The sequence below is a fragment of the Folsomia candida genome, unplaced genomic scaffold, assembly GCF_002217175.1.
Source record: "Folsomia candida strain VU population unplaced genomic scaffold, ASM221717v1 Fcan01_Sc006, whole genome shotgun sequence".
Lineage (NCBI taxonomy): Eukaryota > Metazoa > Arthropoda > Collembola > Entomobryomorpha > Isotomidae > Folsomia > Folsomia candida.
Window position 1 is genome coordinate 10,042,565 of NW_019091198.1, and position 15,826 is coordinate 10,058,390.

Below are 15,826 nucleotides of genomic sequence, written 5' to 3' on the forward strand. Positions count from 1 at the left end.
CTTCCAATGAAAGAAATGGATATTGTTCCTCGAAATATCCCCACTTTTATGAGTCCTCAAATACGATCATCAAATAATGCTTTAATAAGAGCAGCAGCAGCAGGAACGTATCCTTGCTTACTTATCCAGCCTTATGCACCCACCCTCCTCCCATCACCCCCAAAATGCTCACCGTGGTCGTCGTCCTTTCATCGCTCCGTCGTCGTCTCATCATTCTCATCCAGCCTCTCATTCCCATTTTTTATACTCAAAACCTCAAAACCCTCAATTCTCAACTCTTTATTCAAGAAAATAAAACCAATTCTCTTTCACACAAAAGTTTATTACGATATTCGGCATTTTTCTTCTGTTGCCCTCTTTTCACATGCTTTTATTAAATTCTTCTTCTCCTCCAAAACCACAACCGAGCAACTTTGAGCCTTTACTTTGACAAGTAAATCACCGACTGCTCTTTCTCTCGCGCTAGCCCTGCGAGTTGCAATCTGTCAGGAAATTCCGTCGTATCGGTGCTAATGGTTGATAACAAAGGAGAATAAAAACAATCTTGCCTTTCTTTTCTCACTCTGCCTCTCACTCTTATTTCCAGCCTCACTTTTAAGCATTATTTTTTTCCTCTTCTTCCTGGGACGAGCTGAGACTAAACTTCTCCAGCAATAAATACTGCTCACTTGCTCCTCGTCGTTGGGCCGAGTTTGTACACAAAGCTCTTCAAAGGGGTCTTTTTTACATTGTTTTACAGGCACTAATTATTGGCATATTTTAGAGCGACATTTATTCCTCATTGTGCTCTATGAGCTAGGTTTATGTACGAATGTCGGATTCCAATCATATCGCAAAACGGAGGCGGAGGAGGCAGCGTGGGACGAAATAATAAATCACGATGAAATGAATGATGCCGAGTGAAAAGCGAGGATCTGGACAAGTTCTGAATGTTCTTGATGCACAAGATTAATGTTGTCAAGTTGAACCAACAGATACTTTTCCAACTTTTATGAATATATTTATCTATTTTTCTATCCTTTCTTCTCCCACTGTTATGTTGTTGAGGATGTAATGGTGGCAATGTGGCTGCTGGTGGGAGGAAGGGAAAAGACGAAGGAGATCACAGTGGAGCAAAGGCAATAAAAATGAAGGAATGGAGGAATGTATTTTTTCCCTCGTTCCTAATCTTTTATTTGAGCCAAGGAGAGGAGTGCAAAATCATTTTTTCCTTCCGAAAATAATTATACACACAACAGGGTTTCGATGTGTGTGGGTTTAGTAGTCGAGAACTTTATGCATTATTTAATGTATGATGTATTGGAAAGGGAGAGAGGCAGCTTGGGAGATGGGAATTCCTGTAATAGCTTCTTCTTCTCTCCTCTCCTCCTTTCTTGGCCTGTTTCTCCACCAGCTTCTTCTGGGTTATGACGATAGGAAATAAGCTGCTGAAATTTCACTCTCTCGTGACGCTTCGCCAGGAGAGGAAAGGTGGTATCATGACCAGATAATGTATTATTGAGACGGCAAGGATACACTACCTGACTGAACCGTGTTATGTAATGCGGGTGGAGAAATTTAGACACAATTGTACGTAAGACTGGTACTACCCGCACCACCACCACCACTTGTCCATTATCATCTCCTCATGTGTGCTTCTATTTATGAGGTTAGCAGTCCATAAAGCAAGAATAACAAGGGTGACTTGCCCCAAAACGCGAATTTCATCGAAATCGTCAATACATACCCTAACTTTACCCCTCCGTAGAGGAGCCTGCTTCCCATGTGAGCCACAACTCTCTCTCATGCTCTTTACGACTTGCAAAATTTCGCAAGTAGGCAAGAAGAGAAAAACGCTCCCATCATCTCTCAAAGGTAAACAGGCTGTACACAAGGTCTAAACACTAACGCTGCTCCAGGCAAGAACAACGCCGCGGCCGCGGCCGCCGTTGCTCCTCATTAGAAAGTACGGTGGACAAATTCAATCCATTTTCATCCAGCAACAACAACTTTGATGATGAGATGGGACGGAGTTTTACTAGCTCACGGTATCTTGTTCTAAGCTATAATAATGTTCTCGTGTGTAATATAGCGTCGCATGTTGTTCGAGGAGAACACGAGAGGAAGATAATAGAAACATAAAATGACGAAGATGGCAACAAATTGAAGCTATCGTTTCATCCACCACCACTCAATCCCCGCACAACAAACAGCCTTCCTTCCTTCGTTGTCATTCTTTATTTAACAGTGTTGTGAGTCAAGAAGAAGGAATGAAAAAGGACCAAAAATCTACGATCAAGTCAAGTCAGCAGAGTAATTTTAGGTTTTCTGGAAGAAGTAGAAGTAGAGAAGGAGAAGAAGAACTACTACCATCCAGAGGTCTTTGTGTACTGTTGCGCATCATAAAAGTATGACGAGGAGAGGATGAGGTGATAAAAAACGAGAAATGAATGCTTTTAGTTGAGGTTGGCAATAAGTTTGGAGAGGAAGGAGAGACTCCCTGCTGTCCCATCAGAGCCGTAATTTCTACCAATATTTCATCGATTAGACATAGATTAGTTCCAATAATAATGTGTTGGATACCAAAATTTGTTGTGAGCCTGGCCACTAAAATCTGTAATAATGTATGATCAACGTCAAAAAATTCGTCGGAAAGAGAGTGTCTGGCTGGCTGGTCGTCCAAGGTCTCCCACTCACTACCAATTCCTGTGCATGCATTAAAATCCAATAAAATTACCCACACCCGACGACTCACCAGCTTGGCGTTGTTATTAAAGAAATTCCTTATATATTTGTTCTCCTGCTACACATTATATTTATATTTACAGGGACCAAATTTCGGGTCGGCTTTTTATTGGAATGGGATGAGAAGACAAAAAAGTGATCAATTTTTGAAGTGGATATCGTACACACAAAGCTGATCTTTTATACCCCATGCTTTCATTTTTACGATGTAACAACTCCACATCACGTGTGTGAAACCACACTTTCTTCTCTCTCTCTCTCTCTCTCTCTCTCTCTCTCCGTAGGTATAGGAATTGGATAATCGGATTGAATTGTGGCCGAAAATTTCTCTCTGGAGCTTTAGCCGAGCAAGGTAATATTTCGTGTGGGGTAGAGGAAAGGAAATAAAACGTCGTGGTCAGGATGGTGGGGATTTTGAGGCTGACTACTCGAGCCCTGAACGAGATTGGACATTGTGAGGGCTGTCAGGTCGGTGTCGTCGGATGGACACTGGAATTTTTCTTCCCGTGCAATTGTATGCAAATCATCTAGAAGAGGGTGGACCCAAGCCGGGCGAAGTGTGCAGACCGATCCGGCAGAAGATCTGGAGGATTCGGTAATTCTAAATTTGATGCGTTTTTTTGGGTATCGGTGGATGGATGGACAGGGGTATAACCCTGCCTGTTCAGTCAGCAGCTAGTTTTGGATGGACGGATGGAAAAAATCTCTTTCTCTTCTCTTCTCTGCCCTTTAACTATTTATGTCTTGACCAACAAATCATGTACGAAATAGGAGAGAGAGTTTCGTAGAGGACACATGAGAGATAACAAAAAAGAGGGATTTTTATTCAATAAGATTTCTTGTCAAGATTTCTTGTGTTGGAGGTTAAACTCACAAGGGACACTCACGACCTGTCGTTTGAGTCCAGGGTACCCACTATGTTTTTCAGAATCTACTAGGACCCCAGATGAAGGATCCATTCATATTTCCGTGTAAAACTCATATTTGGCGCCATGGCGTGGCGCCAAACTTAAAAATTTGCATTTTCGACCAATTTCAAACCCCCATAACTTTTGCAGTTTACGTCGGATTTTTAAAATTTTATGCTTAAAATGATCAGAAAAGTCGAAATTTTAGAGAAAAAAATAAAAATAAAAAAATTTTAATTTTTGAGATATTTTTAGCATTTTTTCGACGAACCCGAAATTTCGAAATTTTGCGAAAAGTTAAAAGCGACAATTTTGGAAAAAATTTCATAGAATACGAAAGTTGAACTCCTTGTCATGATTTTTGCCAAAAATTTTGAAAATCCGTCCAGGATTTCAAAAGTTACGGCGGTTTTAAAATGAAAAACCATCAAATTTGGCGAATTTGGCGCCACGCCATGGCGCCAAATATGAGTTTTACACAGAAATATGAATGAATCCTTCATCTGGGGTCCTAGTAGATTCTAAAAAACATAGTGGGTACCCTGGACTCAAACGACAGGTCGTGAGTGTCCCTTGTCAGACTTTTTCGTATTTGTAGAAATGTGTCCGTATCACATTTCCTTGGTAGGGTTCGATATAAAATGATCAGCGTGTGTCCTTCTCCTCCTCTCCCGTAATAATAATAATGCATGTGGGATTTCTGGAATTAAGGGCCGGGAAGAAGAAATGCATGTCCACCTGTATAATGTCATCGGATAATATCAACCCTTCCATTTGGAGAATATAGTGCCATTACCCTGAATACAATTATTACGTGGTGGTACATCAAAGAGGAAGAAAACCTGAGCCAACCAACAACAAATCCTTTGACATTCGAAATTCCACACAATCAAGACCTTTTCCATTTCACACTGTGACAGGGAAAGGCATCCGTAAAGCAGCAGCAAATACGTATAAATTTCATCCATCCACTATACATACTTCCTTCTTGGTCTCTTCTTCTGCTTCCCCACTTGATCCCCGTCATCATCCATCCAACCAAGAACCACAATAATAATCCGCATCAAAGGTAGAGTTCAATGGGTTCCACTACTTGTACTGCTCCCATAATTTCCCCCTTGCCATCTCCACCATCTTCGCGTCGTCTCCTCTCGTGTGAAAAGATATCGCTCATTATTGGCAAAAGTGGACGATGTTGATGTGCCATTATTATTCCGACCATCGGGTGAAGAGCTCAGTGGGAGTTTTACAACATTTCTCTGTCCCGTTCTTGAAACGAAACGAAACGGTGGTGGTGGGATTGTTGTTGATGAAACGAGAGCTGAGATGTAATGCGGCGGCCTCGAGAAAAGGGCAAAAATGCCAGTGAACATGATTGCTGCATAGATCCAATTATGAGGAATTATGAGCAATTAGATTTTTTTGCTCCGAGCCAAAGATATAATAAAGAAACTCGTCATCATTATTACTATTGGACTCTGAGAGAGCGTGGGTAGCAGGGAAGCAATCGCCTGCTCATGCGGTGACATACAGAGAAAGAGAGAGAGATACGATTTCTCATCATCATCTCATCCCGTCCTCGTCGTCGTCCCATCCTCATCATCAACATCATCATCATCATCACAGAGATTGAGAAGAAGAAGAAGAAGAAGAGCTCTACTCAAGATGTTTTTAATTATGCACGGACCAGACAACATTACCAAATCAATGAAAGAAATTCTTTGATTATTCCACGAATGACTCCATTTGACATCATCACCAGCCCCGGTTATTATCATCATTATACTTAATAACAACCGATACGGTTTCGCAACCGCTTCTGGCTGCTCATTTAATTCCTTCTTCATCTCTTCTCATCATCATCGTCACCACCACCACGACCGAAAACAACCTCTCCATCCGTATGTATGTACATACCAATCCAGATTCTATTTCCACTTGTCCTTTCTCTCATCATCTTGATCTCGGTAAAAGAGGAATTTGTTGCATTAACCGAATGAACCCGGCACATTATTATCATCTCTCTCTCTCTCTCTCTGTAACTAAAAAAGCCATACAAGAAAAAGAAATGAAATAGGGAATCAAATGAGAGAGAGAGAATGTCAGATTGCCTGACTGATGGTTTCCTATGCAATCCCTCACTTTTTCAACTTATTAAAGTTACACGCCTGTATCCTTTCCCATTTGCTCTGCTTTGTCAGCCAATCCCCCTCCTTTCAAGAGACGAATGGGTAATAAAAATATAATTTCTCAAGACCGTCTTCTCCTCCGCTCAGACACTGTTTTTGACTCTGGCTCATCAATGAGAGTCTTTACCAACACATCACACATTACAAGACAATCAATCCTCAGCAGCAGACCCCAACTCGTCCAGTCCATTTTTTACCCTGGCATCCAAAATCCTCATACGTATCAGTAAGCAACTGGATCAGCCATTCATCAATGGATGCCTGCTTGAGGAAACTGAAGAAGACGACTTGTTAGCCTCTCTTTTTCATATGTCGGCCGTGGATAATTCTTCCATGGCGGAAAGGACGCTGTGATTCGTAACGTTAATTAAAACAGATATGTGTTACCATTATCGCATCACAATCATCATGATCGTCATCATCATTCCAACGTCTCTCAGACACAGGGAAAGCATTATGTAAATCCAGATTTCGGATTCCACTCCCGACTTTTATGATATTTTGTTACCAAACACATGTGTCTCTCGACTTGTAAATATACTTTTGTCGAGAAAAATTGGGAGCATATGCATCCATTCCACGTCCCCAGCGTGTCATGATGAGGAGATGTTGGTGGTGGTAATTTTTACAAAGTCATCGTCAAAGTTGAAGAAACCAATTAATGGAAATTAGTGTTCAAACTCGAGTCGAGGACAAAGAAATGAATACAGATCAAATGAACCACCAGGCAAGATTGTAAAGGCATAGAAAAAAACGGGGATCATTACAATGAGGGTTTAGCAGAGACGGGGGAGTTGCAGGGTGCATGGTAAACTGTTATTTGTGGAGAAATTAAAGGAAAAAATGGTCCATATTCTACACAAGAAGTGGTCGCCGCTGATGCCATCATCATCCCCCCACCAATTCCATGTTCTTTACAAGACGAAAATTACAGCCTGGTTGGCAAACCAGTGAGGCAATAAATATTTATTGGTGAGACAATTAAGGGATACTCGAGCAGTGCCAGTTTTGATTTCCAACCAGCCAGCCAACGTACATGCACGGCGGACAGAATTAGTTGTTCAGCATCATCAACGGGTGCTTACTAATTATCATTAGGGTCCTTTTAAGGAAAAACTGGGAGAATCATCCATATCCATCACATGCAAGTTGCATGATGTAACGATTACCTATGCGCAACAAAACTACACAAATGAACGTAACTATCGCTCATCAAAAAGTGTAGTAATAATCCACCATCCTGCATGCTGGATGGTGGATCGTCCGAATATAATCATTCATTTTTATTGCCATCACAATTCAACTTATCATCTTTAAATGTCTATAATTTTCTTCGTGACATCTATGGCTTCCAAAAATGTACAAGTTGCTCGTAAAATCATGATTTTCTCCTCAAATGATTACCTCATTTGTAAGGGCTATTTTATTTCTACTTTTATGTTTACTGTAGTTTATCCAATTGTCGCAAAAAGCATCGGTTACTCACTGCTTTTCAGATCGAGGCACAATTAATAGAAAATTTGAAGTATTTATAACTATTGCAATTCTAATATAGTTTTAAGAACTTTCATTTTATTGTTCTTTTAATCGTGTAGTAACAAAGCTAATTTCATCTCATTTCTATACTAAATTTAAGATCAAATTTCCAAGTTCAAGTACATGTATTACAGAAGAAATTAGACCCCATCAGTAAATTTGTCACGAGCATATCTGCCCAAGATAAAGCTGTAATACACACAAGTAGTGGTAGCAAAATTGAGAATATATGACACACAACCCTGCGAATCCATATATGCATATCTTTTCCAGTCGGATGGACGAGCAGGATGACGAGCCGCTGGAGGAGAGATAAAGGAGATGAGAGCTATATATATTCGAATGAATTTGCAACTTTCTGTAAATGACGGTTGCTTTTAATTAGACAGGGCGAGTAGGTAACATGCCCAACATTGGGACGGGATACAAAGGAGTTTCTTTAATTTAAATCGTCTGATCACTCCCAACATTTCCTCTCATTTCATTGAAACTTTTCTCTCTCAAGACTCGTCCGCTATCTGCTCGTTGGACGGTATAAATATACTCGCCCCGTTGGCAGAGAGAGACCAACTTGTTTTGTACGTCTTCTCGGTAAGCTCAAGTTATTTGACGGGAAAAGACAGCAGCCGCGCTTGTGTTGGCTATAGGGCTTGTGATTTGTGGGGCATTTGAGTAGATTGTGAAGGATTGAGGGAGCCGGGGAAAGTTGACCCGCATGGTGAAAAGGGTTAAAAAGAAAGTCGTGGATGCTGCTGGTATGGACGGGATGGTGGTGGTGGTGGTGTGTGTGTGTGTGAATTGGAGTCAGCAGAGTGCTGGCAGAGGAATAATAAGCGTATATGTACGAGAAGAAGAAGACCAAGAAGAAGGCCAACTACGGGAAAGGATGTCTTTTGATCTCGAATCTCAACTCTTTGTGAAAGTCTAGTTTTCTCCTCTGCTTGAAGAAGAATAAGCCATGCAGCCATGGATCTGATGTGAAAATTCATTAAAATAAAAAGATATATCTTTTGATTACAATCCTCTTTTCCGTCCTTTTAATTCCTAATTTCTCCATCCTCCTCACTCACTCAGTCATTCACGTTGAAAAAACTTCATCAATCCCAGAGTAATCCCCCGCTACTACTATTTCTTTCCACTACCCGGCCTGCCTGCCTGCCTGCCGCGCTATTTATCCGTCTCTTTCACTAATCAAATTATTTGTGCCACCATTCTTTCACTCATTTCTTCTCTTTCTTTCTTTCTCCTTCTTCTTCAGGTCATCCCACCAGTTTCCAAGTATTTAATTTATAATGCAATCACTTTAGAAGCAAAAGTCACCACTCATCACACACTAAGTCAACCAAACCTGAGGATTTATGTGTTTGGCAACAGTTGTGTCAACTGCTCAATGTCTTGATATACTTACTCTTCAAGTTTTAAACATTTCTTGTTGTACACAGCCAACAAGTCACTCTGTTTCCTTTCCACTATATTTTCTACCTTTTGCTGCTGCTCTTATTCTCTGGCAACGTCATGGCCTGCGCCGCCTTATCTGCTCAGCCTTCAGATAATTTAATCAGGTTCATGGGAAGAACCAACATTTTTCAGACTTCTTCTTCTTCTTCCCACTTATCCCAATGCCAAACCATTTTCATTTTTAATCTTTCCCATCTCATTCATTAAGGAGCAGCGAGAGTCGGGATTTTCATCCTCGTAATTCAATCAACTCTCTCTCAAAATTTCTCAAATCCCAGCAGTTTTAATATCACTTCCCATTAAAACATATCCAACCACGGCGAGTTGTGTAATATATTTAGGTATCTAAAGAGCAAATGCCACGCGGAGGGTTCGCACAATACGTACAACGCCACACTCTTTTGGTCAGAATTAGACCACCGGATGCCAAAAAGTCCCCAACAACATGTAATAATAACGAAATAACAATAACTGTGAAGACAAGAGAGCTATGAGTATAACCGAGTCGACGGTATATGTGACGGGAGAGCAGTTAGTGGAGCCTCCGACTTTTGGAGTCGAGTGATGAACGACAAATCAAATTAACGAGAGACAGAGATGCATTTGCTATTTCCCATGAAAGAATCGGAATGTCAAATGTAGGAGAGAATCGTACATATTCAGATATTTATGTGTCGGGATTTTCAGCCGAGGAATGAAAGCAGACAAAAAGATCGACTAGAAATTAATTCGACAAGGAAATTCCATTGTCAATCATTCATTGAGAAGGGATGAAAACGGAGGAGAGAATCCGAATCCGTGGCTTCAATGTCTTTTCTTGACATCCAATGCAAACCATGTCATTCTGAAGATAAAACATGCATTCACATTATTGCTCTCTCTCTCTTTTCCATGTCTCTGCATTATGGTGGCTACCGAACCACACAGAGCAAATCCACTCCAGGCGATATAATACATCTACGAACGAACATATTTAGTAAGGAACACCAAAGTTGAACAACCAACTCTCAGTTTCTTCTTCAAGCTTTCCTTCTCGTCTCACAATCAGATCACAGCCTCAACTTTGCCATTCATTATTAATGCACTGCTTCTTAACATCCGGTCTACTCGGCAAAGCAGTCTTCTATGGTTCAAATTGTGTAGAATCTTTGGACAAATCGGAGCGATGGCAGTTTCATTTTTACTTTCTTCCCCTATAAGAAGCTACCCTGAGAGGTGGATGCCTTATGTATCCGTGGATAAGTACATGCACCAATTAGAGTGGAGGACAAATGGTCATTTCAATTTACTTTGTCAAAGACTGCAAGTTAAGGAGAAAAAGAGTGAAAAATCGCATGTACAAGAACAACAACCAAATAGCAGGGATTCCTCGAGAGAGATGCAGCATTATTAGCAGCCGGGTGATAGACTGTCAGTCAGAGTCAGTGTGCAAGAAGAACCGACCGTGGGAACCACCATAGGATTCCACCAACCATCACCTATGCCATGTATTCCATCATCTCATCTTCTCCTCGCTCGCCTGCTACTCGTCGTCGTCGTATTCCCCCAATCCGTCTGCATATTGTTATTATTTGTCATTATATTGCCGTGTGGAAACAAGGAGAAAAAACAAAAGGCGAGTTAAATAACGACATTTTTAGCGTTATCCTCTCCTCCTTGTCAAGCTAATGGTGGAGCAAATGGTGCGTTGTGAATGGTCAACTGAGTGTCACAAATTGGTGACGAGATGGGAAAAGACAGTGGTTGATTGTTCTTCTCTTGTTGGGAAGATAGATATTAGCAGAAAATAACAAAAGCATATTAGCAGAGATACACACATGTACACGGCTCCTTATCCTTCCGGGTGGGACTCTCACTCTTGGACTTATTAGCAGTTTTCGTGGTGGTGTTGGTGTTTGTGGCATGGACACTTTTTTCTTCTCGTGTTGTTGTTGTTGGAAGGAGGAGACGGGAAAAAGATGTGATGATTAAGACTGCCCAAGCTCTACTACATGCTCTCCAAGCTTGTCCAGAGAAAGAGAAATAGGCAAAAACAGAGGAATGGACAAGTGAAAAAATTGAGGGGTTCTGGAGTTCTCTCAAAAGAAAAATTAATCGCTCCCGTCATTCATCTTATTTCGGAAATTTTTCTTGTAGAACGGTGTCATTTTTGAGTGATAACTCTGCACATTTCTCTCTTTGATCTTCTTCCCTCGTGTGGAGTTCTCACATTGTGGACATACGTACGTACATGGTCAAGGATGAGGAGATGGAATCAAGTGGTCCACTGAAGAAATTATGTGCAAGCCATACAGAAGTATATCCAGCCAGACGAGTATGAGCACGAGATGAGACGACGTAACAACTTATTATTACTCATTATTCCCTATCTCTACTGGTTTTGAGAGTGAAAACGTCTTTTCCATTCGACACATAACAATAATAATGGTTTGCTTGCTTGGTAGCTGATCCAGAATAATAGCGGGAGCATTGTAGCGTGAATCCTCCTCGGTACATGGATAAACAATATTCCACACACTTATGACCTGCCTGATGGTTGGGCATCATCAATACGTTTTCCACTGCTGTATGAGAGTCATCCTCATAACAAATGCATGCACATTATTTACTTTGACATATTCAATTGTTACATCTGCCGACATCTCATTTGCCACTCGGCCCATTAGCTAAGACAACAATGCTTCTGAGGTAAACTGGTTGTAATTATGAGAGAATATTACAAATCAGAGGCATCCTCATCCTCATCATATTTGGTTGGTTGGCCCGAATTCTTTATTTCTTTTTCCTACCACCGGACCAAGACGACGACGACTCGCAGTACTCTTATTATTGATAGATTTCTCTCATTTTAACGAGATTGGATGCCGACTCATCGTCAAATAAAAGCCATCCATCTATCCAGAGGCAGCAGCAGATGAGTTATACGAGAGTGTTCCGTCAAAGTCAGCTCCATACGTTGTGTGTTGCCTGCGCTTGTTGTGGATAAAGTAAAGGATCGTTGCTCGTGAGTCTGTACATACACATACTTCATTACACAATCCATAACAGTCAGTCCATTTCTTGGAGAAAAAATCGGGAGCTACACGGCTAATGACTAATGGAAGTTACTGCTTATTATTTCTCTGATAATGATTTATTACGCTTAATTTCGACGACTCTTCGTCTTTCAATCCCCATGCCACGTCTTCCTCCTTACTTAATCACACCTGAGACATTAGCATGGGAAACTGGGCCCGCAAGCGATTGGGAAGAAATTGAAGGAGTTTCCGTCATTAGGACTCTGTCCGTCTCGTCGAGAGCATATACCTCGTCAAGCGTTGCTTGGTGGTTCCTTCGTGGGGCACAAGTTTCGAAGGCATCGGGGCCAAAAAATGACAGCGAGTGTGACAGAGGTATTCACTTCTGCTGCTTCTGGCCGTATCAAGAGCAGTGGAAATAATTTTGAGGCTGCATTGTAATGTTTATCTCGGAGTGAGATGAGATATCGCCGAAAGTAATTTAGCTCCTGCTCTCCTTCTCGACTCGTATGCATCACTGCGACTCTGAGCTGCTTTGATTTCACGGGTTTGATGGCACACAAGTTTAAAGGTTATAAGTTTTAGGGTATTATGCTGATGGAGATGGAGGCATAGGAGGATGACTATCAGTCGTCGTATATATTTCTTGAAGTGAGTGTCTCTCACGTCCGAGGAAATAATAAGTGAAGAGTTGTCGACAAAGTAAAGCAAACAAGAAGTAAATTTGGAATGAGGAGGCAAAGCATAAGAAATGGAGAAGAAGCCCAACGGCCACAAGACTCATGTCTCTCCTCAGAGAAGATGATCACCCTGTGCCGTCTCTGATTCCTCCTTCTCAACCCAGTGCATGTTAAGTGGAAATAAGTCGCGGAAATCAAAGATTAGAATTGAGAATATCAGGCAGAGAGCGAAGGAAGGAGTAAATCAAGAGGAGAGAAAGTCCTTGGTCGGGTGACTTCTGAAGAAGAGAGAGAGAGAGAGGAGGAGGAGGGGAGTGGGTTGGTCGGGTTGGTTGGTGAGTTGGCTGTGTGATCATCATCTCCTTCGGAAAAAGAGCCACATGCATAACTTTGGGAAATATATGAATATTTATATATTTCCCCTCAAGAATGATAGTGGGATGCAATTAAGTAGAAATGTGAACATAAAATGACGGAGTTGGATCGTCCATGCTGGATGTGTAAATCATGGAATAGAGTTCTTTTACTAAGTCATGATGAAAATCAATCCTTCATTCCGAGGTAATGTCAATGACCCGTGTCGATGAACTTTTGTTTTCTCTTTGCTCTCTCTACACAGCTCTTTCTTTTCTCATTCTCATTTCCACGCTTTTACATTTTAATGCTTCCAACTGATTATTGTAAATAATTATAAATAATTGCATTGTAGTGATTAAGGTTTAGTAATGGATAAGTTTAAAAAAGTGACGCTGGTTGAAAAATTTAGCAAGACAGAAGAAGAAAAGAGCAAAGAAAAGGATTTCAAGTACGTGTGCAACGGGGGTGGAGAAGGGGTGTGTATCAGTAAGAGGGGTGTTTTTAAATCCAATGATGAAGCTCGTTTTGGCAGCCATATTTCAAAAGTACATAAGTCAGAAGCTGAAATATTAAAGGATGAACCATGGAGAAAAAAATACAACAAAGAACAAGAAGATCGAGATGAAGAAAAAGAATTCATTTATGTGTGTAATGGAGGTGAAAATGGTAGTTGTAGGTCCAACTTCATGACAAATGTGGCAGCAGATTTTAGTTCTCACATTTCTACTATGCATAATGTCTCTAATCAACAGTAAGTTTGTACAAACAAAATAAGATTAAGAAAGCTTGCTAGTATTGATTTGTAATAAAATCAAGTTTAAAACAATGTCCTCTGATGCCGTAGAAGAAGTTATTAATAAAATAAGATTATGGTAATAATCTAGCCAACTTACACTGAATTTGTACATAATAATTGATGTTTCAGGAAAATGAAGAAGTTAGCAGTAGATCGAAAGAATAACCAACAATACCGAGCCAATAGCAATGTCACTGCCAACAACACGTTGAAGATTGCGGAGGGAGAACCCCTTCTCGAAATTGAAACTGAGACGAGTGATGATGATGAGGAAAGTCCATCATATTTGGAATTTAATCCTATTTTGGAAAGTATGAAGGCCGAAGAGCAAGAAGAATTCGTTCCTTACCATGCTTCGCTATTTGTATTATACTACCCCGAAGGGAAAGTTGACAGGGGACCGATGGAAACTTACCAATTGGAAGATATGCTTCTCAAGATGAACAAAGGTTTGGGAATAATAGATGAACTGCCTTTCAAAATGTATCTCTACTTCGCTACATCATTAATGAAAACATGTATCCATCTCTCAAATGTAAAAACCATAACTTCACAATCTCGTGTAGTCGACTTGATGAATGATGGAGCAGTTTGCTATCGACAGGCATGTCAACTTTTACTATTCTCAAATTAGTCTCAAATTTCCCAATAAGCAAATATTATGCACTTTCTCTTTTTTAGGATTACATATTCAGTGAAGGAACTACGCAAGAGAATAGAGAAAAAGCTTTCGAATGGCAACAGTACTGGAAGGTGAGGGTGCGTCCATTTATAATCTATGCTAATTTAAACTATTGTGTACTATTACAGTACGTAAACCAGATGAGAAAACGAGTGAAAGTGGATCCATACTCTGTTGAAATCGAGATCCTGAATTGTGGAACTATGAGGAAAGTTGGATACAAGAAGAAAATAAGTCGTCTTAATTTCCACAAAGCACGACGCTTTGCTACTCAAAACAGGAGCTTTTTTCCTCTGCCGCATCATCTTTTACCAAAAAACCAAAACCCAACGTGGAAAAAATACATCCTTTCAACCACCAATTGTTAAAATATTCTATGCTAATCCTGTAATTCTATGTTCTTTAACTTAATATTTTTTCAGACTTTTGTGAAATAGTTTAGCATATTGGCATATCTTTTTGTAATAAATTTTACAATTTGGTATATTTATGTATGATTACTAATAATGTTAGCAATAGGTTACCCACAATACATGCTAAAGTAAGTTTAGCAGAGAAGCGCATCTCTATGCCATGGGCCATGGGCGCTCTAATGTTCTTTCCCTCTCTCTTTCTCTTCATCTATTTTCTACAATTCCCTTTTAGATTCGGCAATCATATGCATCGTTATGTGACGAAAAGTTCCACAACACTCAAAACTGTGACCAACCAGCCAGCATCATAGGACGCACAGGGGCTGCCATAACCAAACCAGTGGAGGAGTATAGATAGATAATGGTTCTGCTGTTGCTGGATGTATCGTCTTTTCGTAGTCCGTACTAAAATAAGAAGTTCTCTCTCCACTCGGCGATGATTTTTAGCTATCTCTAATCTCACTCCCACCAAACTTTCCCCGATCCATCGCCACCGCTCTCCTGTGTTCTTCTCCTATTATGCAACATCCCAACGGCTCTCTGTCATTCTCCCTCCGCAATAAGAATCGCCCAATCGTCCGGCTTAAACTCATCTCATCCTCTCGCAGACTCTAAATTATCAATACATTTCATCCACCAAGGACCAGGACGACTCTTTCTCGATGAACTTCTCCCTCGCTTTTCCCATAAGACTAAAAATTATTGTTTTCCACGCTCTTCCATCCTCTCCTTTTCCTCCACAATCTTTGTATTTCTCTAATGTTCCATACTTTCCCACTAATGCTAATTGCACATCCACCACCATCACCAAAGTTCATTCGTCCCTTCACAGATTATATAAAAATTATCCTCGCTGCTCCTTTCTCTCTTTCTCCTGAATAATGTTAATGAAACACAAACCTCCCTTTATCGCATTCGGCTCATCTTCTTAACCTCTTTTCCTCACAATGGAGGCGTCGTGAGAGAGAGAGGGAGGCTACACTGCCTCCGATTAAACCCTTTTTCCTTATCTGGAACGACTATGTGCAACCACTTTCATAGATAATGAAGTCTGCCGTAAATATGA

At 40.6% G+C, this 15,826-nt stretch overlaps 2 protein-coding genes across 2 annotated transcripts in view; one reads left to right on the forward strand and one right to left on the reverse strand.

The window, feature by feature from the left end:
• Positions 1 to 15,826, reverse strand: part of LOC110851116 (homeobox protein cut) — a 124,589-nt gene that overhangs the window by 76,723 nt on the left and 32,040 nt on the right. The window lies entirely within an intron of this gene.
• On the forward strand, positions 11,499 to 14,793 carry LOC118436003. Its single transcript, XM_035852708.1, has 5 exons — positions 11,499 to 13,073; positions 13,279 to 13,620; positions 13,795 to 14,269; positions 14,347 to 14,418; positions 14,476 to 14,793. Exons 1-5 carry the CDS (start codon positions 12,982 to 12,984, stop codon positions 14,713 to 14,715), a joined length of 1,221 nt encoding a protein of 406 aa, XP_035708601.1. The 5' UTR covers positions 11,499 to 12,981; the 3' UTR covers positions 14,716 to 14,793.